We start from the raw sequence: 27502 nt of genomic DNA, 5'->3' as shown, positions 1-27502 counted from the left end.
AGCATCTGAATGTAAATCACAAGACCCTGGAGATGCTGCAACATTCCAGCTGATCGGCGCTTCTTCTGGGCTCAGCACAAGCTCCAGAATCAGCGCCAAGCTCCAGCTGGATCCTGATGCTGATCCTGGCGCTTCCGCTGAGCCGATAGCCCCAAAGAAGCACTGATCCTGGCGCTTCCGCTAAGCCTGATAGCCCTGCAGCTCCAGCCATCTCTCGGTCAGGCTTGTGCGGTGCTGCCACTAGTTCAGCTCATTCCACTTTTCTAGGATGGTCATGTACCACCTGCCAGGTGCCAATGTACCACAGCCCTGGACTAGAAGACCTCCAAGGCCCCTTCCATCTTGTTATTCTGTTCTATTCTAGTGGCTAGCCTACCCAAGTAATGGGCAACAGCTCACAGTTCTGCATGCAGACCTCCCAGCATCTCCCAGCCAGCAACTACTACAAGAGTTCAGAGCAAGCAGACCACGAATACTCCCGTGTTCCTAATCACTGACCTTTCACCTCTCCACAGCCACAAAGGTGGGCCAGGAAATAAACATCACCTTTATTGGTACACCGCGGCAGCTCCGGAGCTGGGGAATGCACAACGGGGAGGGCGGCTGGGTTGGGCTGGGCAAATCTATCGCCCATCCCTTAGTCCAAAAGGGGAAGCTACTGACATTCATCCTCCCCAAGCAAAGCAAACAAGTTCTGGGTCAGTAACTTTCCCTTTCTGGGAGGGGCCGGCTGGCTGGGCCCACTCTTGGGGGCCGAGAGGGGCTCCTCTTCCTCCTCGCCTTCTTCGTCGGCATCCCGGTCTTTCTCTTCGTCCTCTTCCTCTCCCGAGCTGGAGATTTCATCCTCCTCTTCTTCCTCCCCTTCGTTTTCCTCGGCAGAGCTGCCTTTCCCGTCTCGGCGGTGAGCCTCCTGCAAAGCTGCCATCTCAACCGTCTCGGGGTGATGCTCCCACATGGCTGCAGAGAGAACAAAATGGAGGCGTGAGAAACAAAGCGCCCATCGCCGGGGACAGTCTTAGGCCGTCTTCTGGCCTCAGCCACTATTTCTAGCAAAGCCTGATCACTTTTGTGAAGAGTCCAGAAGACTCTGCCATCTTCTGGACCAGTGTTTCTCAACCTTGACAATTTTAAGGCATGTGGACTTCAACTCCCAGAATTCCACAGCCAGCAACGCTGGCTGTGGAATTCTGGGAGTTGAAGTCCACATGCCTTAAAATTGTCAAGGTTGAGAAACACTGTTCTGGACTCTTTGCAGAAAAGAGTCTGCAAAAGAGACTCTTTCTGCTGCAGAAAAACGCCGAGCCGTAGTTACAATATTTATGCTAATACTCTGCACAAACCATTGTGCATAATATGCTTCTAATATTCCCCAGTAGGTAGGAAGATGTCAAAACAACACCTTTTGCCAAGCATTTAATTGTTCATTATTTCGAAAGCTGATTCTAATTTTGGCTTTCATTGCACTTAGTTATACTCTTCATTCCCTTTCCATTGCTCTGTGCCAACTTCAACGCTGGCGTAGTCCAGATGTTGGAGTGCACATAAAATAATACAGGCAGTCCTCAACATGCAAGAGTTCATTTAGTGACCGTTCAAAGTTGCAACATTACTGAAAAAAGGGACTTGTGACCGTTTTTCACACTTACAACTGTTGCCGCATCCCCGCGGTCACGTGATCAAAATTCAAATGCTTGGCAACTGACTCATATTTATGACGGGTTGCAGTGTACCAGGGTGATGTGATCACCTTTTGCGACCTTTTGACAAGCAACATCAATGGGGAAGTTAGATTCACTTCAGAACTGTGTTAGTAACGTAATAGCTGTAAGGATTCCCTTAACACCTGTGGCAAGAAAGGTTGTAAAATGGGGTAAAATTCACTTTAACAACTGTCTCACTAAGCAACATACGTTTTGGGCTCAGTTTGGGTTGTAAGTCGAGGATTACCTTGCGTTTGCTTTGTCAATGCAAATATAATAGCATAATACAAATAAAACAGGACAGGATGCTGGACTCTCTGAACATAAATTCCACTTTATGTTCGCTCTCAATATTCATTTCTGAGAGTTCGCTAGCATGGCTCAAATCGTGGCCACCGGCACATAAGGATCAACATTCAGAAAACATAGATGGAGGAATTCCATGAAGATATCCCCACTGCTTGCACATGGATCTCCTTCACGCTTGGCAACTAAGCATCATGCTGCTCATATCTTTAATGGACATGAAATAGGACTCGGTACCTGTACAGGTAGTCCTCAACTTACAACCATTCATGGTGAATATGTGTAGCTGGGGTGTAGGACCGACACCAAACAACACCAGTTTGATTGGGGCAACAATAAACTCATTGGCCAAGCTACCACCCACCACGCTCGTGAGTTCATCGAAGCCTGGCGCTCCACAAGCAATGCCATCAACAGATGCATCGACTGACAAGCAGCCTACGAACCCCTCAGAATCCAAATCAACCTCACAGCCAACCAGAGATGGCACCGACCCTCCACCAACTCACGCAAGCCCCCCTGCCCCCCACCAGCAGTTCACCTCCCAATGACCCTGACCTGATGTAACCGACCCATCACAAGACCCATCACAAGCCTCTTACTGATGACTCACACCGGACCCATCACAAGACCCTCACTTGACACACCCACCCATGAAGCCCTTACAAACAGAAGAACACTTGAAGCTGACATCCCTTAAACTCCGCTGAAGATGTTACCTGGCCTGGTAACGAGACGTTCGGAAACCAACCCACAAACTCGGAGAACGGACCTTCACCTTTACAACCATTTTCGTTTCATGACTATTGAAATGTGACCACGGCACTGAAAAAAATATGGCTTATGACCATTTTTCAGAGCTACGACTATTGCAGCAATCCATGGTCACATGATCCAAATTCAGGCGCTTGGCAACTGGCATGTATTTATGACGATTGCATTTTCCCAGGGTCACGTGATCACCTTTTGCAACCTTCCCCGCCGGCTTTCAACAAGCAAAGTCAATGCAGGAAGCCAGATTTGTTTAAGAGCCTCAGGATTCACTTAATAACTGTGGCAAAAAAAACAAAAAAAAGGAGCAAAATTCACTCAACAATTGCCTTGCTTAGCAATGGTTATTCTGGGCTCAACTGTGGCCGTAAGTCAAGAACTATTGGTATTGAGAAAAGCAAGCGGGAATTTATCAGGATATGGTAATCCTTTCCAGGCCAGCTAGGTGTGAGTCCTTCATTACGCCTGCCTCTTTTCCTTGACCACTTTTCTCCAGCCTGGAAACCTGCCAAACATGCTGGATTCAATGAGAATCACAGAAGTCCCACCTATCTAAAGAGCACCAGGCTAGAGATTGAATAGAATAGAGCTGGAAGGGATCTTGGAGGTCTTCTAGTCCAGCCTCCTGCTCAAGCAGGAGAACCTATACCAGGGGTAGGCAACCTTGACTCTTTTATGACTGGTGGACTTCAACTCCCAGAATTCCTGAGCCAGCCATGCTGAGGGGAAAGGGAGAGGTTTCCAAGCTGAGCCATGCTGGCTCAGGAATTCTGGGAGTTGAAGTCCACGAGTCATAAAAGAGCCAAGGTTGCCTACCCCTGGACTATACCATCTCAAACAAGTGACTGTCCACTCTCTTCTGAAAAACCTCCAGTGATGGAGCGCCCACGATTTCTGAAGGCGAGCTGTTCCACTGTCCAAGATTCCCCACTTCCCTTTGGAGGTGGTGGAGAAACTGCTACAGGGGCTTCTTGTCAGAGACCTTTCTGTGACGTGTAGCCTGGAGGCCGCATACAGACACAGAGCCGCCCGTCCACTGCGAGGCGTAGAAGACTGTTGGCTGCTCGGTAAACATCATTCCGGGCTCCTTTGGCTGTCTTGTAACCTCGTTTCTCAGCCCAGGCTGAAAAAAACAGAGAAGAGGACGTAGTAGGGAGTTAGAGCCACATTGAACATCTGACTCAGCTGGAGAAGTTTCTTCAGCACCGTTACCTTCACATACATCCCAGGCACACCAAGGGGGTTCAGCCTTGCCGTGTTCGGCATCCGGATGCCGCAGCTTGAGCAAGGCCTGCACCGGAATCCAGCTAGCCAAGTGCCCCACAGAAGTATAGGGCTCCTGGATCTGGGAAATAGGGTAGATACCAGCCAATATCTGAAAATTAAACAAAAAAAAAGGATTTGTTGCTTGCCAGGAGTTGCTATTGGATTTACTCTGCAGGTGTTGGCAGGCTAAAAAAACTGAAGAGAAGGAGGGAGATGGGGTGTTGTTGTTTTTTGACAAAAGACACAAATCTAGCTCAAAACATCATCTCCTGCAGCAGAAGACTCATCTCTCAGCAACATTGAGTCATCTTGTATTATTTCCAATTACCACCCCTGAATTGCATAATAGAAGCTCAGAAACAAAGTCTCTCCCTCAGTCTGATTTTTCATTGTTTTAATTTAGCAGATGCTCCAATATAGGAGATTCGAGTTTGCGGTACTCTCATCAAAGGGCATCTGGTTGTCTCATCTTCTGCAGCCATGAAACATTCCATGCCCCGGCAGTGCAGCCTGGTGGGCAGAGAACTGATTTTTAACAAGCGAAGAGACGTTTTTCTGCAATCATCACAGAACACGACATTTTTCTATTATAATTTCCCTGCACACCCCCTAGTCTTGTCTCAATAGAAATATACTGAAGTAGCCTTACATAAGCCTTCATAAGCTGAAAGGGACGCTGATGGTTGCTCAAGCCTTGGTACTTGAGACCTTCCATCTGTCTTTTAAGCTTTTTCCAGTTGATTCACACATGTTCATCAGTCAGATCCAGAGGCCTCAGCAATATAAGTGGGCTTTTTCAGATTTAATGTCCACTCATTTATTTTTTCCTTGGCCCTCAGTCAAGGAGTTAGAAAAGCACAGAGTCACTCTCTTTCTTAGCCTAATATTCATCTCACAGGATTGTTGTGGGGAAAATAGGAGAAGATGCATCGGATATGTTCACCACCTTAAGCTATTTGTAAAAATAATAAAGGCAGGATACAAATAAATAATAATAATAATTGCCTTCAACTGCAATTTTCATCACAGCACTACACTAATATAGGAAATAAATGGATTTTCCAGTTAGCAGAGTAAGGCTAACTGGAAAGATGCTTCAAAGAAAGATGCTTCAAAGCTCATAAAAACATCAGCAAAGCAACCGTCTGCAATTCTTTTATCTCAAATGTGCCTTTGAAGTATTGAAGATAGAGGGAAGCCCAAGAAAAGACATGGTGATTTTACATAGTTGCAGATAGGATTGTACCTCTGCAAATGTCAAAGCATCTTTTTGGAATTAAATCTAACCTTACCACAGCCAGATTGGAGATATACTGTGTTAACAATACTCCCCACCAGAATAGGCTGAGTGATCGTAATACCTGCATGTGAATAAGCCCTAGAGAAATCATTTAAAATTCTCACTATCTTGCATTTTGCACCATGAGTTGGAAGAAAATTCAGTTCAAGGTTAACTTGGAGAAACTCTTTTCTGGAGACTAGAGAAGTCCTACTGCAGAGACACAGAATAATAGTCCAACTATTTACAGTATAAGAAAACTTTCTATGTTCAGTCCTTTATGCAGCTAGTCACAATCTTTTGAGCATGTATTCGCACAGCACTGGAGTTTGACAACACAGTTCACATTTATATTCAATTACATCCCAAGGGCTATTCATGCTAGACAGGAAACCTTTACCGATTTTTTCCCTTTTCCAACTCTTACCTGCTGTTTCCTGTCAACAACAGACGGGAAGATGAGCCCTGGACAATCACACAACTTGACCGTGGGTGTAAGGAAGTAGGTCTGGAAATACTTGGTGTGACCAGGAGTGCGGGAGACGCTCACCACTTTGCGGCCCACCAGTCCATTGATAAGGGAGGACTTGCCCACGTTGGGAAAGCCTGTAGGGAAGTGGAAAGGGAAGGGCAACATCAAAATGGCTCTTCTCATCAATCTCCACCATTAATCAAAGCTGTTGCCATGAAAGGTTTGCTTGAGGGACCCTCCAGTTTTTCCATGAAACCAAACATTGGGGCAGGTAGTCCACCTCAACTTCCTTGCTTATTTATTATAACAAATTGATATAGCAGGAATCAGCTTCCCTCTTTTTTTCAGTCTGCATAGGGCAAGTTCCATCTATACCAATTAAGCCAGGGGTCTCCAAATTTGGCGATGTTAAGACTTGTGGACTTCAACTCCCAGAATTCCTCAGCTAGCCTTGCCTTAAAGTTGCCAAGTTCGGAGACTCCTGAAACTAAACCATCGCCAAGTTATCTTTTCATCCATTCAAAACCTTAGCCAAGAACCAAGGCGAAACTACAGCGGCTATATTTAGCACCTCTAATCAGCAAGTTATAATGATGTACTGCATTCCAGATTTTTAGCTGTTATTAAAGAAAACTTGGATTTAATGGGCTGTTCTGGGGAAGAAGTGCCCCTTCATCCCAAATGTCCATTAAATACGAGACTATGAAATTCAAATCAATCCGCATAATGGTGTCATGACACAAATCATGCAAAATAGTAATGTGGGTCACTCTGCTTGATTTGCGTCTGGAAGCCGTGACGTAAACCAATGTCATTTGCATCATGATATCATATTGCAAAATTATGCACAATGGGGCAAATAAGAAATTTAACCTTTTTCTTTTGTGTATTTCCTGAGCATCTTGTCTGGACTACTTTAAGTGCAATGAACATGACTATTACAGCATTCTAGAGGTGGGGGAATGTCTAGACAGAAATTATGCCCGTCATAACTAAATAGGAGTCCATTAAATTGAGGTTTTGCTAGCCTCCTGTTTGATCTCACCTTTCCTTGTGAGGGGCTTAGGGTGGATATTCCCATAATCATTCTATGAAATTAATTTGGTCAAAGAGAAAAAGCTGGCTGCAACTTTCAGCCAAGAGATCCATGAACAAGGGAGAACCTGAACCCAAATCCCACCAAGAGGAACCCAACACTTTAGCCACTTTAGCACTTTAGCTGCCATCCAAAATTTGTTTACTTTAAAATAAGTCCTGTGAATTCAGTAGGCATTAGAGCAGGGGTCTTCAAACTTGGCCCTTTTATGACTTGTGGACTTCAACTCCCAGAACTCCTCAGCTGAGGAATTCTGAGAGTTGAAGTCCACAAATCATAAAAGGGCCAAGTTTGAAGACTCCTGCATTAGAGGGATTGTAGTTCTCAACTTACAACTGGTCGTTCAATGGCCATTTGAAGTTACAGCGGACTTTATAAAAAACTAGTTATGACCCATCCTCAAGTTGTAATGACCACCACCACTACCACCACCACCACCACCCGCATCATGTGATCATGTTCTGGGTACTTGGCAACCAACTTGCACTTACAACCGGTTGCCATGTTCTGCACCCACATGACCATGACTTGCAATGTTTTCTGGCAAGAAACCCCCAAAACACCCATTGGATATGCTGGGTTTGTTTGATGACCAGATGGTTCATTTAACAACCATGCGATTCACTTAACAACCATGCTAACTTGCTTTCTGACTATCATAAAAATAATCATACATTCAAGCCCGGTCACATGGTGCTTCGACGTACAGCCACAACAACATACAACTGAAATTCTGGGGCTCCATTTTGGCCCTAAGCAGAGGACTACCTCTGCTTCCAAATACATATGTACAGGATTGCCCTGTCAGTAATACACAGCTAGCTTTGTGTTTTGTATGCAGGCCTGGACCTGACTTAGTCCACGTCCTTCTTCAGCACCTGGGTAGTAATTTCACCAAGCCTTGAAGGTAGTCCTGGAAATACTCTGCTCTCTCCCGGACAGTGTCCTGCTGGGTAGCTTTGAAGGCTAACTCACCTACGCAGCCGACTGTCAAAATTCCATCTTTGTAGAGTTCCTGGGAGATTCCACCACCCTCCATAGCTACATCTGTATGATGCTCCACCAGCACGATCATACTTCGGTCATCTTCTTCCTCTTCCTCAGAGTCATCCAGCGGCATGCCAGCGCCAGCAGCATCCCGCTCAATCTTCTCCTTCCAACTACTCAAGTCCACTGTCAAAAAGAGAGGGGAAATTACAATAATAGCAGAAATAACCAGCCACTTAAGTGTAGTGGAGGTGAAAGTCCTGAATCAAAAGCCAGAAGACAGTGAGTTCTAGGCCTGCCTTAGGCATGAAGCCAGCTGGTTGGCCACTGTCCTTGTCTGTCACCCCAAACCACCTCATAGGGGACCTGCTACGTGCAGTGCCTTGAATTATGCAAATATTGTGAAAAGGTGAGATAGAAATCTAGAAATAAATAAATGAGAGCCAGTTTGGTCTAGTAGTTAAGGTGCTGGCCTAGAAACCAGGAGACTGTGAGTTCTAGTGCTACCTTAGACATGAAAGCCAGCTGGGCCAGTCACTCCCTCTCAGCCCAACTCACCTCACAAAGCTGTTGTTGTGGGGAAAATAGGAGGAGGAAGGAGTATTAGGTATGTTCACTGCCTCAGGTTGTTTATAAAAATTATAAAGGGGTAAAAAAATAAACAAAATTAAAATGTGCAATTTGTTGCCCAATGTATGTATCAAATTAAATGAAGGAAATTGGAATGCATGCTTGTATTTGTTTGTTTGTTTGTTATGTGACCTTGTTGAAACCATTTTACTCCAAATTTACTGACAGACTGGAGAACACTTCTGAATATATAAGCTAAGCCAGAGCTTATTCTTTAGTCAACTGAACCAAAGTGGCTGGGTTTTAAAGAAAAGAAAATAGCTTATTTGCACCTTCAACTTCTGGTACTTTTCCTTGCTAACCCCAAAGTGAACCACAATGGCTCTGAGTTTTAGAGCAATTACATCCTATGTCAAAACAGATCCAGCCAAAATGTAAGAGCAGTCACACCTTTGCCAGCTGTGATTGCCTCACAGGAGCTCAGTAGCTGATTGGGCCCCATAGCTGTGCTCCACCCCTTTCGACGCTTCCGACGTTTTTTAAACACTGCAAGGAAGAAAAAAAGGCAGAAGATTCCGGGTCAAGATTTGAAGCCAAAAGTTGGATAATATCCATGACACGTGAGGTAGTGAATAGGGGAGGAATCAAGGCCACAAACCACTCAAGAGTTCCTGGGAGTTGAGTAGCATATAAATGTAATAAATTATTACTGATAAGAATGATCTTGATATTGTTTACATTGTTGACTGCCCGGTTATTTTCAATGCTAGCCAGAACATAGAGAGGTCCAAAATATCTCAATAAATCCTGTTACTTGTCCCCACATCAATGTTAACATTGACATTGGCAAGAAGTACCGTGTTTCCCCGAAAGTAAGGCCTACACCAACAATAAGCGCTAGCTTGATTTTTAGGGGTGAGCTAATATAAGCCCTATCCCAAAAATAAGCCCTAGTTTTGGGGAGAGGCACACACCTAAAAACCAAACTAGAGTGGGGGGATGGAGCTGCCCCATGTGCTCTGCACCCACTTACCTTGCAGCGAGGCCTCTCCTTGCCAGCCCACTTTTTCTGAAGCTTCTTCTGCAGCCAGGCCTCCATTTCTCAGTCACAGGGCTTTCTGGAAGCCAAGAACTGAGCTACAGATTCAATCCGTAGCTCGGTTCTGCAATGCTTCAGCAGCTGAACACCATAGCTTGGTATTCGGCTGCTTAGGCCTTCTAGAAAGGCCTGACTGCAAAATGCAGGCCCGAATGTAGCAGCAGAACTTCAGTTCCAGAAGAAGTAGACCGGCTGGGTGGGGCTGTCGGTGCCGGAGGTGAGGTAAGACCTACCCTGAAAATAAGACCTGGTGTCTCTTTTGGAGGAAAAGAAAAAAAAAAGACCCGGTCTTATTTTGGGGGAAACACAGTAGCATTTCCCTGACATTGGTTGGTCAAGAAGAGAAATACCGGTAGACTTAGACTTATGTACTGTTTCACAGTGCTTTACAGCCCTTTCTGAGTGGTTTACAGAGTCAGCATATTGCCCCCAACAATCTGGGTCTTCATTTTATCGACCTCGGAAAGATGGGAGACTGAGTCAAATTGAGCCGGTCAGGATCAAACTCCTGGCAGTTAGCAGGGAGTCAGCCTGCAATGCTGTATTCTAACCACTGCACCACCACGGCTCCTAAGAAGTCTCAAAATGTAGTTAAAGAAATATTCCAGAGGAAGTTGAAGGCAAACCACTTCCATATGAATATAACTGAACCTGGAATTATGGTCATAAGTCGCAGCAATTGTAAAGGGAGTCACCATGTGACTGTGTCTTAATTTTATGACCTTTTTTGAGGCAGTTAAGCAAATACGGTAGTTGAGCAAACACGCTGTGTTTAATGGGTGCTTTTGCCAGAAACAGGAAGTAAATACTAATTTCTGACCAAAAAAAAGTCCCAAATTGCAGTAACACGAGCATAGAATGCTGCAAACGGCCATAAATGCAAGCCAACTGCCAAGTGACCAAAATGCAATCATGTGACTGCGGGGAAGGAGGGGAATAGCGGCTGGAACTTTGAAATTGGGTCATAAGTAGCTCTAGGGAAGTTTGTTGTAACTTACAGCAGTCTCTAAGCAATCAGTCATAAGTTGAGGACTACATGTATTTTTGCCAAGAAGGCATCCTGAACGTTCATTGTTTTTAAAGACCAAAGCAACAAACACCTTAAATGAGGACTTTTTCTACATACCTTGGCCTACAATCTTTTTCTTATAAGGAAAATAAAAAAGAAAACAAACCAACTGATAATTCTGCTATTTCTCTCATAGCCTACGGTGCTGTGCTAAGCCTGTGACAGTTCAACCAACACAGAACTACATTGAAACATGAACATCCCTTGACAGACATGAAAGTTTATGAATATATTTCACAAAATACCTGCACTGGGATCTTGGTCTTGCTGTGGATAAGAAGTGAAACAGATCACGTGGATCTCAGGGAACCGGCTCTTGAAATAATGCTTCCAGGCCACCACCAGGGCTGGTGGGGCTAAATCAATCTTGTTCAGCACTAAGATGAGGTTTTTCTTCATCTGCTTGGTGACAAACTCATAGAGAGCTGGAGAGAAGTTAATGACCTGAACAAGAAAGTTTTGAGAAAGAGAAAAAAAAAATAGAATGGGGAAATTTAGAAAAATAAAACATCATCCTGATTTCAATTTTCTAGGTCCGGCATGTCAAACCTGCGACGTCACATGACGTTGCGCGACAACTTTTTCCCCATTGCCGGAAATGGGGTGGGCGTGGTTTCAGCGTGACGCATCCAGCCCGTGGGCCAGCAGTTTGACATGCCTGCTTTATGCATTGTGGAAAATTAGAACCCCATATGTTAACATGAACACAAATGTGGCTCGTTAGCTGTAGTTAGTCATTTAAATCTACGCTTCTCTAAAACAGTGCCTGGAAACAGTGATTTCCTTTTTCCTTTTTTTATTTTTACAAATAACTCAAGGCAGTGAAATATCCAACATACTGTCATGGTTCCGACAGAGAAAACTCTTCAAAAGAACTTCAAGGCATTGTTTACCTTAAAGAATCTTTTATTCAAATAGCATAATATCAGCACTACATAAACGAAGCCAAAACCTGAATTCCCCTCCCCTGGGCACATAGTATCAAAGCATAATTTCCTCCTCCAATTAACAGTCATAAATCACATTCCCCAATTAGCTTGAAGCTTGGGCTTCCTCTCCAGTTCCCCAGCCCAATTCTTTATCAGCTCTGGGGCTCAATAACCTTGATTCTCACACTAAGTTTAGTGTTGTTATGTCTGTCTCATTCACATCCCCCCCCCCAGCATCATCTAACTCTAAAAGCGAAAGGGAAAAAGATGGCTACATTTCCATCTGTTGTCAACGCAAAACATCCAATGTTAGCAGCATTGACACATACCTTCCTTCTTCTATTTTCCCCACAACAACCTTGTGAGGTGGGCTGGGCTGAAAGAAAGTCATCGGCTCAAGATCACCAGCTGGCTTTTGTGGCAAAGATGGGACTTGAACACACGGCTCCCACCTTCTAGCCTGGTGCCTTAACCAATAGACCAAACCGGCTCTCATCATTAACCATTTGTCTTCTTGAGTCTGACTGATGTTTCAATCCAGCAACATTTCTAAGGGAAAAGGTCAACTTCTCTGGTTTTAATTTCAATTAGACAACCCACAACTCATTGGGTTATCAGGTCATCCTTTTAGAGATATTTTCTTACCAGATTCTTCAATGCCTTCAACAGTGGCAGAGCTTCTAAAGTATTAGGAAAGTTCTTAAAAATTCAGGGAGATTTGTATTCAAGGCAGAGATGTACCTTGCCTTGAAAGTAGCTCTTGTTGAACTGTATAGCAGAGCCAAACATCAGGAGCTGACTGCGGGAACTATTTTACGACATTTTGTGTGATGTCATGAAATGCTTTATGATCACTTTTAATGTCATAAAATGTTTTATAAAATGTGCTACATTTCAAGTTATGGTCCCAGATTTTGGGTGCGTTCTGTAAGTCAGCCCATTTGAGATATCTTGGTTGAAAAGGTTTTGCTTTATGATGCACCATTTTGCCCAGTTAAAGGTTACAGACACGAGAGCTTTAGCAGTATATAGATAAATGTTAGGTCAGAGGGCTGTTTTCTGCTACTAGGAGTCCCTAATACTGTTTACTGTCTCTTTGTCAATAAAGGCTTCTTCATTCCATCATTTAAAAGAGAAAGAACTCTGGGGCAGGATGAATGATCAAACATCTCCAGATCTTTAAAGCCTGGATGAATAAATAGCATGTGAATCAACAACTACAGAAGTAAATAGAATGCCAACATCTGATTCTTCCATGCCACTCTTATAACTCCTGCTGAGCAAAAAACTGCAACGGTCATCAATAGGATTCTCACCGGATGCCGAATGTCTGTAATAAGCAACACAATGTCTGACATCTCCAATACACGCCATAGCTGCCTCCATGTCTAGAAAAGAAATCAGAACATTAAAAAAAAGACTTCTGTAGAATTCATCTTTCCCTAATGAGCCAGTCACAACACCCCTGATCAGACTTTGTGTTACTAACAGAAGAGAATATTTGTAACTCAGGTTTGAACTGTGGGGTCCTTGGTGCTCCCTGAGCTTGGTTGTTTTCTTGGAAGACGTTTCATTACCCAACTAGGTAACGTCATCAGTTCTAGAAGTTCCCAATTAAAGAACTATCAACTCAGGCAAACAATCCAACTGTAAACAACAGCCTAATCAAGGGACCAACAACAACATCCCCACCAACACTGACAGCCTCTAGTACAGTGGTGGTGAACCTATGGCACACGTGCCAGAGGCGGCACTCAGGGAGACCCCTCTCTTGGGCACACGTGCCATGCCCCGGAGATGGTGAGGGACTGGCCCCCGCCATCCTGGCCCCACCCACCCAGTCTGCCATGACCACGCCCATCCGGCACCCGGTAATAAATAAGTGGGTTTGGGGTTGCAGTTTGGGCACTGGGTCTCTAAAAGATTTGCCATCATTGCACTAGTATATAAACAGGAAGCAAACCTCCCATCTGTCCCCACTTATAGCACTGATGATATTACCTAGTTGTGTAATGAAACATCTGCAAAACAGCAACTAAGTTCAAAGAGTACCAAGGATCCCACAGATTTTGTGCCCCTTTCAATTTTTCTTCTTGGGGGCCATATAATTAATATTGCCCAATCAATCCTAGTCCTCAAAATATACTGGGTTTTTTGAAGCATCTACAAAATACAAGAACAGACGTCCCCAAACCGATGCCCCTCCTCCAAAGGCATGGACTATCAAGATTGATGGACAGCCTTTGACAACTGTAAATTAAGGGAACTGAATCTAGGGCACTCAGTTTGTGAAGATGTACAAGGTTATCTTTTTAAGGGGCAGAATCAGCACAGGCATACCAGATATTTGGTATGTGTGGCCTGTAATGTATGCATTTTACTAGCATTTTGTTAACGTGTCATAACACTGTGTTCATCTATGAAAAAAAAAGCCTAAATCCGAATATCCAAGGGCAATAATCATGCAAAGACCATGAGATTTTCCCATTATCTGGTGCACAATATACGATAGCTTCTGGTACAGAAACTGAAAAATATACTCTGGGTATAGGAAAAAAAGTGAATTAATTTTCCTAGCAGAAGCAAATACTTTATTTCTACATTGCCATCCCAATACTTCCCCCCCACCATAGTGAGAGGTGCAGCAAATAGTGTTGGTATAAATTAAACGTAGTTACATTTTCTCTCCTATTCCATTCTGTCCTGTCTTTAATTCCTGGTTACCACTTCATTCTGTTTCTGTGCTTTGGGTATCGCTGCTTTCCCAAAAAACATGCATGCAGTTAGCTAAATAAAACAGTTAATTATGTATCCTACACATAAGAAAACATTATGCAGCTTTCTCGCAGCCCAGATTCAAAGCTCTCCCCAAAGAGAAAAGTGGACAATACTTTTCAACCCAGAGAGGCCTCTGTGTCCTGCCAAGGAGCCATGGTACCATGTCATCACTGGCAGGTGGACAGCTGAAATACAGGTAGTCCTTGACTTACGACCGCTCACTTAACAACCATTCAAAATTACAATCGACCTCCTCCACCACCAAAAAGATATTTACAACTCAGACTTGAAAGTCCTATGGCTGCCTCATATTCCCCCCACCCCCACCCCCCACCTAATTACATGATGACATTTTAGGCACTTAGTAACAGGCTGCCTTTAGGACTGTTTGAAGCATCCCACAGTCATGTAATCATAATTTACCATGACTTTTTTGCCCGAACCCAGCATATATTTCCAGTTTCTAGCCCCCCCCCAAAAGAAAAGCCCATTGTGGCCAATGGGTTCACTTCATGACCACGGCTTTCCCTTAATTGCGGCATTCACGTAATAACTGAAAACTTTCCCTTAACGACCGCCATGTTCGCTCTCAAAAGTTTTGCAAAAAAAAAATGTCAGAAAATTGGGCGGGTCAGGTGGGTGCCTCAACATACAACTGTTATGATGTACGACAGAAATTCCAGGGTCCATTATACTCATTAAGACTACATTAAGCACTCTGGACTACAAGGTGATCAAACCGGTCAGTCCTAGAGGAGATCAACCCTGACTGCTCTTTAGAAGGCCAGATCCTGAAGTTGAAACTCAAGTACTTTGGCCACCTAATGAGAAGGAAGGACTCACTGGAGAAGAGCCCAATGCTGGGAAAGATTGAGGGCAACAGAAGAAGGGGACGACAGAGAATGAGGTGGCTGGATGGAGTCACTGAAGCAGTAGGCGTGAGCTTAAATGGACTCCAGAAGATGGTAGAGGACAGGAAGGCCTGGAGGAACATTGTCCATGGGTTGGACGTGACTTTGCAACTAATAACAACAAGCACCTTCAGTCAGTCGTGCCTTGCATTCTGGGCTTTAAATGATATAGAGAGGCCTTAAATCTTTCTTCCCTAAATGAGAAAGCTGGTCTCAGTGGGTGTGACTCATTCTGGGGGCTTCACAGGGGATGCCTGGGGGTGATGCAGTTTAGGTCTTTCAAAGCTTACCTCCAGATTGTGCTCAAAGTAACTCAACTGGTTGGGCTGGAATGTACTATAGATATTCTCTAGATATTCCCGGAAACATTTCTCCTCTTGGGCCAACAACTGATCCTTGTTCATTTGGTAATTCCAAGGGGGACGTTTGGGAAAATCAAGTACTATTGGAAAAAAAGGAAAAACACAAGAAGCATCAGGAACACTTGCCAGCATCGTGAAGGAAGTGAGAATCAAGTTCTAAGACAGTGATGGCGAGCCTTTTAGAGACCGAATGCCCAAACTGCAACTCAAAACCCACTTATGTATCGTCGAGTGCCGGCTGTAAGTCAAGGACTACCTGTACGAAGAATGTGAAATTATAAAGACTTTAACTAGCCAGCAGTGTGCAGCAGCAGCCAAAAAAGCTAATACAATCTTTTGTTGTATAAACAGAGGCATAGAATCAAAATCACGTGAAGTATTAGTACCGATTTATAAAGACTTAGTAAAGCCATTCCTTAGTAAAGGAATACGGCATCCACTTTTGGTCAACACATTACAAAAAAGATGTTGAGACTCTGGAAAAAGTGCAGAGAAGAGCAATTAAGGTGATTAAAGACCTGGAGACTAAAACATATAAACAATGGTTGCAGGATTTGGGTTTGGCCAGTCTAGAGGAAAGAAGGATTAGAGGGAACATGATAGCAGTATTCCAGTATTTGAGAGGTTGCCACAAAGAGGAGGGGGGGTCAACTTATTTTCCAAAGCGCCTGAAGGCAGGACAAGGAGCAACGGATGGAAACTAATCAAGGAGAGAGACAACCTGGAATTAAAGCGAAATTCCCTGTCAGTGAGAACAATTAATCAGTAGAACAGCCTGTCTTCAGAAGTTGTGGGCGCTCCATCACTGTAGGTTTTTAAGAAGAGACTGGACAGCCACTTGTCTGAAATCATATAGGGTCTCCTGCTTGAGAGGGGGCTGGACTAGAAGACCTCTAAGGTTCCTTCCAGCTCTATTCTGATTCTGAGATTCAGCTGAATCAGCACAATTGGGCAAAAACAGTGTCTTGTATCCAAACCAGCCCTCCCCAACTTGATGTCCTTCAGCTATCTTAGGACTGGAACTCCAATTTTTTTTTTCCCACCAGCAGGCCATTTGTCGGAAAAACCCAGGAGGAGATTTATGCTGTGTTTAGAAACAGACGGAGGAGCAGAATGTTCGTGCTGAATCTTCAGACTCGTTCGTGCATTTCAGATAATTAAAAGCTCCTCAGCGTAAATAGATCTCCTGCCTGAAGCAAGACCTTCAGAGGCCCAGGAAGGAAGTCTGTTAAGAGCGAGAAAATGGCGGGGGGAAGGCGAGAGAAGCCCTTCAGATTCACTCACCCACCGAGAAGCTTTTTTCTTGACCATCTTCACCTACCTGATCCGGTCTTGTAAACATCTTCTATGTCCACTTCTCTCTCGATTTCTGGCACCGGTTCCAAAATTTTCTCCCGGGCAATCTTTTTCCTCCGCTCCACTTCCTCTCTGCTTTCCCGCTCGAAGTGCAGCCGGTATCTAACCAGTAAAGAAAATAGTAATAAGGGACTAGTGGAGGGGTTATTCTGGGGGCGCCCTAGAGGGAACTTCCATTATAACTCAGAACTAGATAACACTGCTTAGTTCATAATTACAAGGAGTTGCTCAATCCCTTGGACCTAATATTGGGCATGCTGATGCTTGATGGAAGAACCACATTTGAACTGGACTATAACACACCAATAACAATAAGAGGTTTGGCCTTATTAATTATGAATTTATCCTCTTGAAACTTATCATTTCACCAGTTAAAGGTTAGACACAAACCGGAGACGCTTGTTTCTAAATAGAACAAACACATACCATTTTAGTAGCATATAGATTACAAAATACTTTTCAATATTGCTTTCAGACCACAAACACAAAAATAAGCTGGGTACTTTGTGAGAACCTTAAGTGGCACAATCATAAAAATACAATGAAGCTAAGCAAAATATTCCATAAAAAGGTAACAGCATCATGAAGTCTGATCATCACTTCAGAGATAAGTCTCAGCCAATATTTAGAAGTTGGAAATCAAACTGGTCTTTTCTGACACTGAACAATGGATGCCAGACCAGTTTCTATGGTCACAACCTCAGAAATCAAGCAAACAAGCCCCAAGGGTTTCATCTTTCCATAACTAGGTGTCCTCCATATGTTGGAATGATGATTCCAGGAATTCCAACCAGCAGAACTAAGCTTGTGAAGATTTTCAAGGAGGTAGTCCTCAACAGAGAACATGATTGGGCATATTCTGCTCCTCTCCAATTGTCTTATAACTAACCCTCATGATGGAGAGTGTCAGGCTGGGGAAGGTGGCCTTAAATTGTTATTCATTCATTAATCCTGGGTAATACCTGTTGGGATCATAGCCCCGTTCACCCGGCTTGCGGATCTGAGGCTGCTGGTTGAGCCTGCGGACCTGCAGAGAGAAAGACTCGCTATCTGATGTGTCCGTGTGCTCCTCATGTCGATCATGGCTGCCACTACGACTGTTTGAACTTGACCTCACACCATCCTGAAAGCCTGGAAAGACAACAAAGGGAAACCAAAACAAAGGAAGTTAGCCTATCTCACATGGTTTTTTCAATAGTGACTGCATTTGACATTATGGTCAACTACAGAACAAGGGCAGACTATTTTGTACTCTTCAGATTTTCAAAGTCAACCAGTCTTAGTCAGCTCTGGTTTTGTGCAAGCTGCATAGCCTAGTCCAGGGATGGCGAACCTTTTAAAGACTGAGTGCCCCAAAACCGCCACACCCCTGCCCCGCCTCCGCCTCTCCTGCCCGTAGGGCCACCCACCACCTCCACAGCCCGCAACAGCAGATCGCCCAGGCGGCCCAGCAACATCATGGTGGTCATGCCCTCTGTCCGCGCCCCACAGCATCATCTGTATGCAATGGGGCACAAGGGCAGAGTCTTGTCTCTGCTACCCGGCTGCCATGTCCTTGGCTGCACTGCTCTGCGCAGGCTGCACCCTGGGCAACTCTCCTCCGGGGGGGGGGCTGCTGGTGAGGGGACTATAGGGGTGGCAGGGCTGGGGCGATGGCGTGTGTGCCCACAAAGAGGGCTCTGAATGCCGCCTCTGGCACCTGTGCCATAGGTTCGCCACTACTGGCCTAGTCTAATCTGCTATTTGTGCCCATTTTTGGTGCCTCCTGTCTACATGGCCAAGAGGTGTAGCTTGGACTGATTTTGCCAAAAAAACAACCCCAGAAGTAAATAATGGTATTTGGCAAAAACTATCACAAAACACAGTCACTGAATGTGGCACACTTTCAAAGTGCCCAAAGTGCCATCATGTGTGACTATGGGGATGGGTGGGTGACCGTCAAAACTTCAAATCCGGGTCATCAGTATCCCCAGGAGAGTCCATAGTAACTTCAAACTTGTCATTTTCTTACAATACATAATACTTCTTAGGCAAAAAAATGGGAGAAAAATCAATTATTTTACAGTTCTTTACATGTCTCGGCTATTGTTAGTATATCCAGATATCAATTGTTCTACAGCACCTTTCAAGCAAAAGAATTATTTTTTTTCTGACATTGTAACTTTGTTTTGATTTCCAGAAAGTTGAAAGCAGTACTGTGCAACACACTGTTTTATATATATATGTATGTATGTATGTATGTATGTATGTATGTATGTATGTAGGTCTTTGGTTGTTCGGGTTTTCTCCCGTGTAAAATTGGAAGTGTCTTGGCAACCTTTCGACGAAGTCTCATTCGTCATCCTCAGGCCAGCGTTTTCAGCTTCGTGCTTTGAGCAGCAATGTGTGGTCTTAGCTGTTTCTTCCTTTTAACTGCCAGTGGGGGTATGAACTGATTGGGTGGGAGCTTGGCTGTGTTCTGATTGGGTGGAGGTGTGTTCTGAATGGTTAGGGGCTTGGCTGTGCTCTGATTGGCTGGGGGAGTGTTCGTTTGGTTGTGCTTAGGTTAGTCTGAGTTGCAGAGGGGTTTAAGATTTTGGGCTGCCTTGCTATTTTTTGGCTTCTCGTTCGTGGTTGTGTCTCCTCTTCATGGAGGGTGTCAGTTTGCTTCATGTATGGATTGGAGGGGTTTAAAGTGGCTAATGATGCAGCTGTGGTCTGGCTTCTGGTTTGTGGTCGTGCCTCGTCATCGGTGTGACTTTGGGTTTGTTTTTTGCGTGGATGTGTGGTGGTGACCTCCTGTGTGGTTTTTGTGAGTGTGGGTCTGGTATCATTTTTTGTGTTAGGGAGTCGTTTGTCAATAAGGGCGGGTTTCCAAATGGCTGGTAGGCGGGAGGTATCATCTCGCTTGTTCATTCAAATGTTCACTTTTGGCAATGGTTCTGGTATTTTTAAAGTCAATTTCATGTCCTGTGGCTTTAAGGTGTTGGACCAGGGAAGATGTTGGTTCCTCTTTTTTGACTGAGTTCTTACGTTCTTCAATGCGTGCACTTATTCTTCTGTTGGTTTGTCCATAGAAATAAGATTACAAACCTAATCCAAAAAGAAACCCCCACTAAAATCCAAGACAAAGAACAAGAAAACGGCAAAGCCCTCCTCCCATACATAAAAGGCATCACAGACAGAATCAGTAAGATCCTCCATAAACACAACATCAAAACAGCATTCTGCACAAACAGAAAAATATCCACCATCCTTAGAAACCCCAAAGATAAAATTGAATTAGAAAATCAAGGAGTATACGAAATCCCATGCACCACTTGTCCCACCACATACATCGGACAAACCAACAGAAGAATAAGTGCACGCATTGAAGAACATAAGAACTCAGTCAAAAAAGAGGAACCAACATCTTCCCTGGTCCAACACCTTAAAGCCACAGGACATGAAATTGACTTTAAAAATACCAGAACCATTGCCAAAAGTGAACATTTTAATAACAGAATAATCAGAGAAGCCATCGAGATAGAAAAACGCCCACACAGCATGAACAAGCGAGATGATACCTCCCGCCTACCAGCCATTTGGAAACCCGCCCTTATTGACAAACGACTCCCTAACACAAAAAATGATACCAGACCCACACTCACAAAAACCACACAGGTCACCACCACACATCCACGCAAAAAACAAACCCAAAGCCACACCGATGACGAGGCACGACCACAAACCAGAAGCCAGACCACAGCTGCATCATTAGCCACTTTAAACCCCTCCAATCCATACATGAAGCAAACTGACACCCTCCATGAAGAGGAGACACAACCACGAACGAGAAGCCAAAAAATAGCAAGGCAGCCCAAAATCTTAAACCCCTCTGCAACTCAGACTAACCTGAGCACAACCAAACAGAACACTCCCCCAGCCAATCAGAGCACAGCCAAGCCCCTAACCATTCAGAACACACCTCCACCCAATCAGAACACAGCCAAGCTCCCACCCAATCAGTTCATACCCCCACTGGCAGTTAAAAGGAAGAAACAGCTAAGACCACACATTGCTGCTCAAAGCACGAAGCTGAAAACGCCGGCCTGAGGATGACGAATGAGACTTCGTCGAAAGGTTGCCAAGACACTTCCAATTTTACGTGGGAGAAAACCCGAACAACCAAAGATATATATATATATATATATATATATATATATATATATATATATATATATATATATATAAAATATTTAAATTAAATGTAACATGTCCAGTTACTAAGTTCTTCTGCTTCCGCAAAACCAATAAAGAATCTAGAGAAACTTTAAACAAATATGCCGAATTAAAGTTAGGCCATTCGTTCCACAAGATTCCTGTGTTTATTTTAAAAGCGCTTTAACTTGATTTTCCTCAAAAAAAAAAGAGTCAGTTCACATTTAAAAATGCTAATTACTATAGTGGAATAAAAGTAAAATAAAGCTATAAATAACAAAGCTAAAACAAAATCAAGAGGAAAAAGAAAGTATGTGAAAAAGATTTCCAACAAAGTTGAAGCCAGTTAGAACAAGACAAGTTCCTTAGAAAGAAGCTAATCATGAAAAGCCATTATGGCCATTAATGTAGTGGAATGTAGTCTGGATTCCCAGGAGGAAGCGATTGCATTCCAGAGGGCAAAGGGACAGCAAGGTTTAGATAGTTTGGTTGTAAGAAAGCTCTTCCCCAGCAACTCCCAGAGTACATCTTTCGTGTTCCAAGTTCAGGTAGTGCTCAGCTTGCAGCCACAACCGAGACAGTTGTTAAGTGAGTTTTGCCCCATTTTACGACCTTTCTTGCCACAACTGTTCAGTTTTTAAGTTAGTAACATGATTGTTAAATGAATCTGGCTTCCCCATTAACTTTGCTTGTCAGGAACACTGCAACCATCATAAATATGAATTAGTTGCCAAGCACCTGAATTTTGATCCTGTGTCCATGAGGATGCTGCAATGGTTGTAAAAGTGTGAGAAACGGTCATAAGTCACTTTTTTCAGTGCCATTGAAACTTGGAATGGTCACTAAACAAATGGTTGTAAGTCCAGGAATACTTGTAGTTCAGCAAGATTACTGTTGGTAGGTAAGTAATGAGTCACCTTATAGCAGTGTTTCTCAATCTTGACCATTTTAAGGCATGTGGACTTCAACTCCCAGAATTCCACAGCCAGCAATGCTGGCTGTGGAATTCTGGGAGCTGAAGTCCACATGCCTTAAAATGGTCAAGGTTTAGAAACACTGCCTTATAGGAAGAGGGACGGCATAATAATTTAATTAAATAAATAAAACAATAAAAAGAAGTAGCTCAAAAGCAACTCTACGTGTTTTTCTTGGTTCTTGGGGTTCTTGGTTCTTTTAAAGAATTATAAATTCTTTAAAAAGTACTGATGGATACTTTGCTACGTGGGGGGGGGAGAAACTAAATGGTCCAAACAGGTCAGTTTTTACCCTTATGCAAAGCATATGCCCTTTCGAAGGAGAATAATAGAAGATGACATCCACATATCGCAAACAACATTATGTAGACTTGTCTTACTTATAGGTGAGAAGACCTATAGTAAGCCATCACATTCAACTCTCTTCTGGGCTACCTGTTGGCTAATTTGCAAGGCAAGGCTAGAGCCAGTTTGGTGTAGTAGTTAAGGCACCAGGCTAGAAACTGAGAGTGTGAGACCTAATCCCACCTTAGGGACGAAGTCATCTGGGTGACCTTGAGCCAATCACTGTGTCTTAGACTTAGAAAGAACGCAAGGGCAAACTACTGCCAAAATCTCACCCAAAAAAACCTGCAGGGACTAGTCTAGGCAGTTGCCAAGAGTCACGACTAATTTGAAGGCACCAACAAAAAAAGGATGGTAAAAGTTTAATTAAAAGAGCCTTCAAGCATTAATCGGATAGCTATAGATAGCAAGAAGCTCCATATTGATAAAGACTATAGTATCTAGCTTGCAAAATTTCATATAGCAAGGAGATGGCAACAAAGAGCTGAAATTTTTCTGTATCTCTTCTGCCCCTAGTGATTGTCTGCAGTTTTACAGCACTGATCTGATGCCTTCTGTGCAGATGAGCAAAGTAAGAGAAAGTCTCCGACAGCAAAAAAAAAATCAGCAGGAGCTAGTAGCACCTTTTCCAACTAACATATAACATTTTTTTTTATTAAAAGCCATAAGCTCTTGTGAGCTGGAACTTACTTTGTCAGATGCACAGATGCATCTGATGAAAAGTTGCAGTTCATAAAAACATATATCTTTTATGGCAATAAATTTTCCTACAGATGAGCAAGTAAGTTGTGATACCATGAAAAAGAAGTAAACTAATAGAGAATGGAAATACTCTCAACACCTAGATTGCAAATACAAAACTTGGCTGCAGGAACTACAATTATAGAGAAAGCAGTCAGCCAAGATTGCTTCTAAATAATAACTCAGCTCTTTCAGACCACTGGAGTTTTTTTATTATTATTATTCAAGCACTGCCATGTTCTCCTTTAATCAGGATGCCCATTTTGAGAAATCGAGCAAACTCTGACGATCTTGATGTATGCTGATCGACTTATCAAAGAAATGTAAACTCCTTTTCAGCAAAGACATGTAAAATAATGAATTCAGGTGTATGACAGGGAAAACGTGATAATAAAGTCTCCTATAAATTGCGTTCAACTCCTAGAGCAGGATTTTTAAAACCCGGATCTTCTAAGAGTCTTAAAAAGAAAAGTTCATCATTATTAGAGTTTTTTGCCTCCTTTTTTTTGTAATCTAACTGCTTCTGCAGCCTGAAAATTTTTGAAAATCCTCATCTTAAGACATTTCAAGGACTAACCCATCATTTGGGGAAGGGGGGTAATAATTTAGAAATGGTTCCCTTGTTTTCTTTTGTTTTGTTTTTTGGGTGACTTTCCAGTCTAGCTTTCAGTTATGAGATTTCCTAGTGGCCTCCCCTCCTTCTGCAAGCTACACCTGACCTTGCTTAACTTTGTGGGCTTAACTAAAGCTAGTCTGGCGCTATTCCCTGTAATACAGGACTATCAAAAGCTCCTAATCACAATGGCATTATATCAGGCCATGCTGAGCAATGTGTCCTTCTGAATCCTTCTAAATATATCTGTTGACTAGTTGTGGGCTCTGAATTGTGGAAATACCCCTGCATCTTTACACCCCTTCTAAATTCCTCTGATTGGTTTCAATGCCCTTGTTAGCTACTGTGACCTAAAAAGCTGTTAGGCACGGGGGATGTAGCCATCTCTGGGTGGCTCTCAAACTAGGATGAATTGCAAGCAGCCTACAGTTCCAGCTCTCTCAAAGGGCTGAAGATCTACGTGTATTCAAATGCCTTTTAGTCAAGATATCATGTTATTTTGGCAATGTCTGGCTTCTCGATCGCTACTGTCTAGCCTTCACTTGAACCTTGCTGGAAACTAAGCAAATGTTGCATAGACCAGGGTGTGTCAATCCTGCAACGTCACGTGACGTGTCGCGCCGTATCGCAACTTTTTTTTCCATTGCCGGCAATGGGGTGAGCGTGGTTCCGGCATGACGCATCCGGCCCGTGGACGGCCAGTTTGACACCCCTGGCATAGACTGTTTTTCCTTTGAAAAATATCTGTGGTTTTATATCACCAGAATTGTCACTTAAAGAGTTTTATCTATTTTGAATTGCCCTGGAATGACACTGCTGTGAAAAACTGCCCAAAAACATGTTCTTGGCACTGTTTGAATTGAATGTGATGCACTTGCTAGACTCTAGTGTACCACAGAAAAGAGATTATTATGATCATCAGTTAAAGGACACATGCCTACTTTCCCTGTTTCTGTTGTGTGTTTGGAAGCTGCCAGACAAAAGTTTTGCTCCCAGCCAGCTGCCCATTTAATGTCCTGCAGGATTATTTCAGTACTTTTAGCACACAATTCATAACCCTCCAAAAGCTTTTGTCATCCTACTCCTGATGGTGAAGGCTTAGCTTTTTTCCAAGTGTTCTGCCCAGTAACCATTTACATTTCCCCACTCTTTCTCCTAATTGCAAAGGCATTGGTCTCCTTTGTAAAATGTCCTTGGTTACTTTATCCAACTACATAAGAGGCTCCAGGGTTTCTCTTTTGCTCCCTCTTCCAAAGATGCTAAAGTCAACAAAATCTATCAGGCAGCCTGGATCACTCCTGCTATTATTAAATATACTCAGATCAGAAATGATTGTATTATATTGTTATGAATGGTTAAGTGATTTTTTTTATTGATGCCCCACACATATCTGTCTTTCGTTAGAAAGTCCTATCTCTGAAAAAAAAAAAATAGTACCGCAATATCTGACTCAGGAATGAAAACTTAGACCCACATATGCATCACCATCAAGCATCATGAGGAACAATATGGAACATGCTTGTGCAATTGGCCACCCACCACACTAAACACAGACCACTTGTCATGCATGACAGGCCATGAAGGACTCAACACACCTCTTAAATTCTGTAACCCCATCTGCTTTCCTTCCTGCCACTTGGGAGATAGATCCCACTTAGCTTGGCAGGGAATTGCAGCTTACACGCGCGTCACATGAAATCTAGAAACTGCAATCCTAAACAAAATTCCATGCAACAGACACATTGTGCAGCGGGATTCAGACTTGCTGCCCACATAAAAATCCTGGATTTATGACAACCCATCCAGTACAAATGCCATTCTTATGATTGCTATATTGTTCATTACATTTTTATCTCAAGGTACTTTGAGTACTTCTCTTATCACCTGTGCTGTCAGACTCACAAAAACTCTATGAAATATGTCTACTTCAAATGCTTGGCCCAAGGTTACTTAGGGGGGTTTATGATTCCACTGACATTTGGACACAAAAGGGACATTCCTAGTACATTTTAATTACTGCACCATACCTGTTTTCTTTGATATTAATCCTCCTCTCTTCTAAAATTAAAAGCTTTATAGAGAGAAGTTGGGAGATATTTAATAAAAAATATAACTAGGAAGAAAATAAAATTAAACAGGAAAAGTAGAATATAATGAATGTGTATGGTCCCCCATATATATTTTTAGAGGTAAGTGCTGTTTCCCATGTCTGAAACATATTTCTTCTCCTCAGTTTTGGGAAAGAGGTTGAACCTAACAATGAGATAAATAGTAGTTCTAACAAGCAGTTTTAAGTGGAGAAAAAAGAGAGTGATATAATACCCACTGCATTGCAGATATTAGGGCAAAGAAATCCAGCTTTACAAAGAAACTGTTATCTTTCAAGCATGGCTTAGAAAGCAAAGAAAAAATCATTCTGCAAAAATTTAGGAAGATGGCCTGGATTTCTTTTGACTGAGACTAAAAGAGGAAAGTAGAAGCCAGGGGATTGCTGCTTTTTCTAAAATGCTCAGGAGGTGGATTCTCTTAATTTTGTCACTAAGAAGGGTTAGCTGCTTCAAGAAAAAGTTGACGTTTATGTGCAATTGCACTGAACACAATGCTGCTTCCCTTAGTTAAATTTGGGCCACCTTTCTTGTTTGGGGCCACTTAGAAAATTAGCCTTAGCTTCAGATTTTCCGGAAGACAAAACAGAAGAGAGAACATCAAGCGCTTTTCTAAGTATTTTCTGGAAAGCTTTGTTGCCTACAAAGAATTTCTCTCCATATCACCCCAAAAGGAGGAAATGGAAAGGTCACACTTCTTTCCCCGCCCCCGCCCCCCACTAACCAATGCTTCAAGAAGAGCGCCCCGTGGGTGCCTATGGAAGACCACGAGATAAAGGGGCAACTCCTTTCCAAAACGTTATGGGATATCCGAGGGGGAGGAAGGGATGGGGATAATCCAGGTGCCAAGGACAGTCCTGCATATTCTCCTAAGGAGGAAGGGGAGCTAGGAAGACGATCCAGACGTTTCTTAGAGAGAGAGAGGTGCCCCGCCCCCCTCCCGATCCCCCTCTCACCCTGCCGCTTCCGCTCGCGTTTGTCCTGCAGCTGCTTCTTCTTCTGCTTAGCGCTGAACGGCCTCTTGCGGGGCATGTCCTGTCCCGGCTGCCGTCCCCTCCTCTTTCCGCTCCTCCAACAGCACCGAACTCGCAGTCCCGGAGTAGGGGAGAGGGGAGGAGCTAAGAGAAAATTACTCCTTCGGCGGGGAGAAAAGGATCCAATAAGCTCGGAGGAAGGGAGTGGAAGCACAGTGGAAGGGGCGGAGCCGGCTCGAACTAAAGAATGAGAGATCGTGACGTGAAAGGAGGAAAACAGCTCGCTGGAGGACAGGGGGTGATTGGGGCAAACCATTAAGAGCAAGCGAAAAGGGGGGGGAAAGAGGTTGGAATGTGACGTGTTTGGAAAAGAATTGACAGCAACGATTATGGATTGTACCATCGAAGGCAGCAAAGCCTGGAGTTCATCATTCCTCCCCCCCTCCGTGGAATGTACCATTCTAGTCGGGGAGGAAGGGTTAAACCAAATTGTACGTTTCAATTTATTCTATTCGTGGGTTGTTGGATGGGTGGGAATACCTTCGAGCATGACGTAGAAAGGCATAAAAAAACTCATTACGGCCACGTTAATGACTGAAAGGGGCGGGAGAGGGAGATCG

General features: G+C 43.5%; 1 protein-coding gene across 1 annotated transcript; it reads right to left on the bottom strand.

Annotated features, from left to right (window-relative positions):
• Positions 1-527: 527 nt before the first annotated feature.
• On the bottom strand, positions 528-27068 carry GNL1 (G protein nucleolar 1 (putative)). The gene is made up of 12 exons (XM_039341881.1): positions 26865-27068; positions 17914-18082; positions 16917-17053; positions 15524-15675; positions 12861-12932; positions 10861-11059; positions 8898-8993; positions 7866-8063; positions 5750-5928; positions 3990-4152; positions 3760-3900; positions 528-957 (listed from the first exon to the last, which is right to left on the bottom strand). The coding sequence occupies exons 1-12, from the start codon at positions 26938-26940 to the stop codon at positions 656-658; spliced, it is 1884 nt and encodes a 627-aa protein (XP_039197815.1). The 5' UTR covers positions 26941-27068; the 3' UTR covers positions 528-655.
• Positions 27069-27502: the final 434 nt, after the last annotated feature.

Source organism: Crotalus tigris, unplaced genomic scaffold (assembly GCF_016545835.1).
Source record: "Crotalus tigris isolate CLP2741 ecotype Arizona unplaced genomic scaffold, ASM1654583v1 scf7180000017773.841730, whole genome shotgun sequence".
Taxonomy (NCBI): Eukaryota; Metazoa; Chordata; class Lepidosauria; order Squamata; family Viperidae; genus Crotalus; species Crotalus tigris.
Note: the sequence above shows the minus strand (reverse complement) of the source record. Positions and strands in the feature narration are given on the sequence as shown.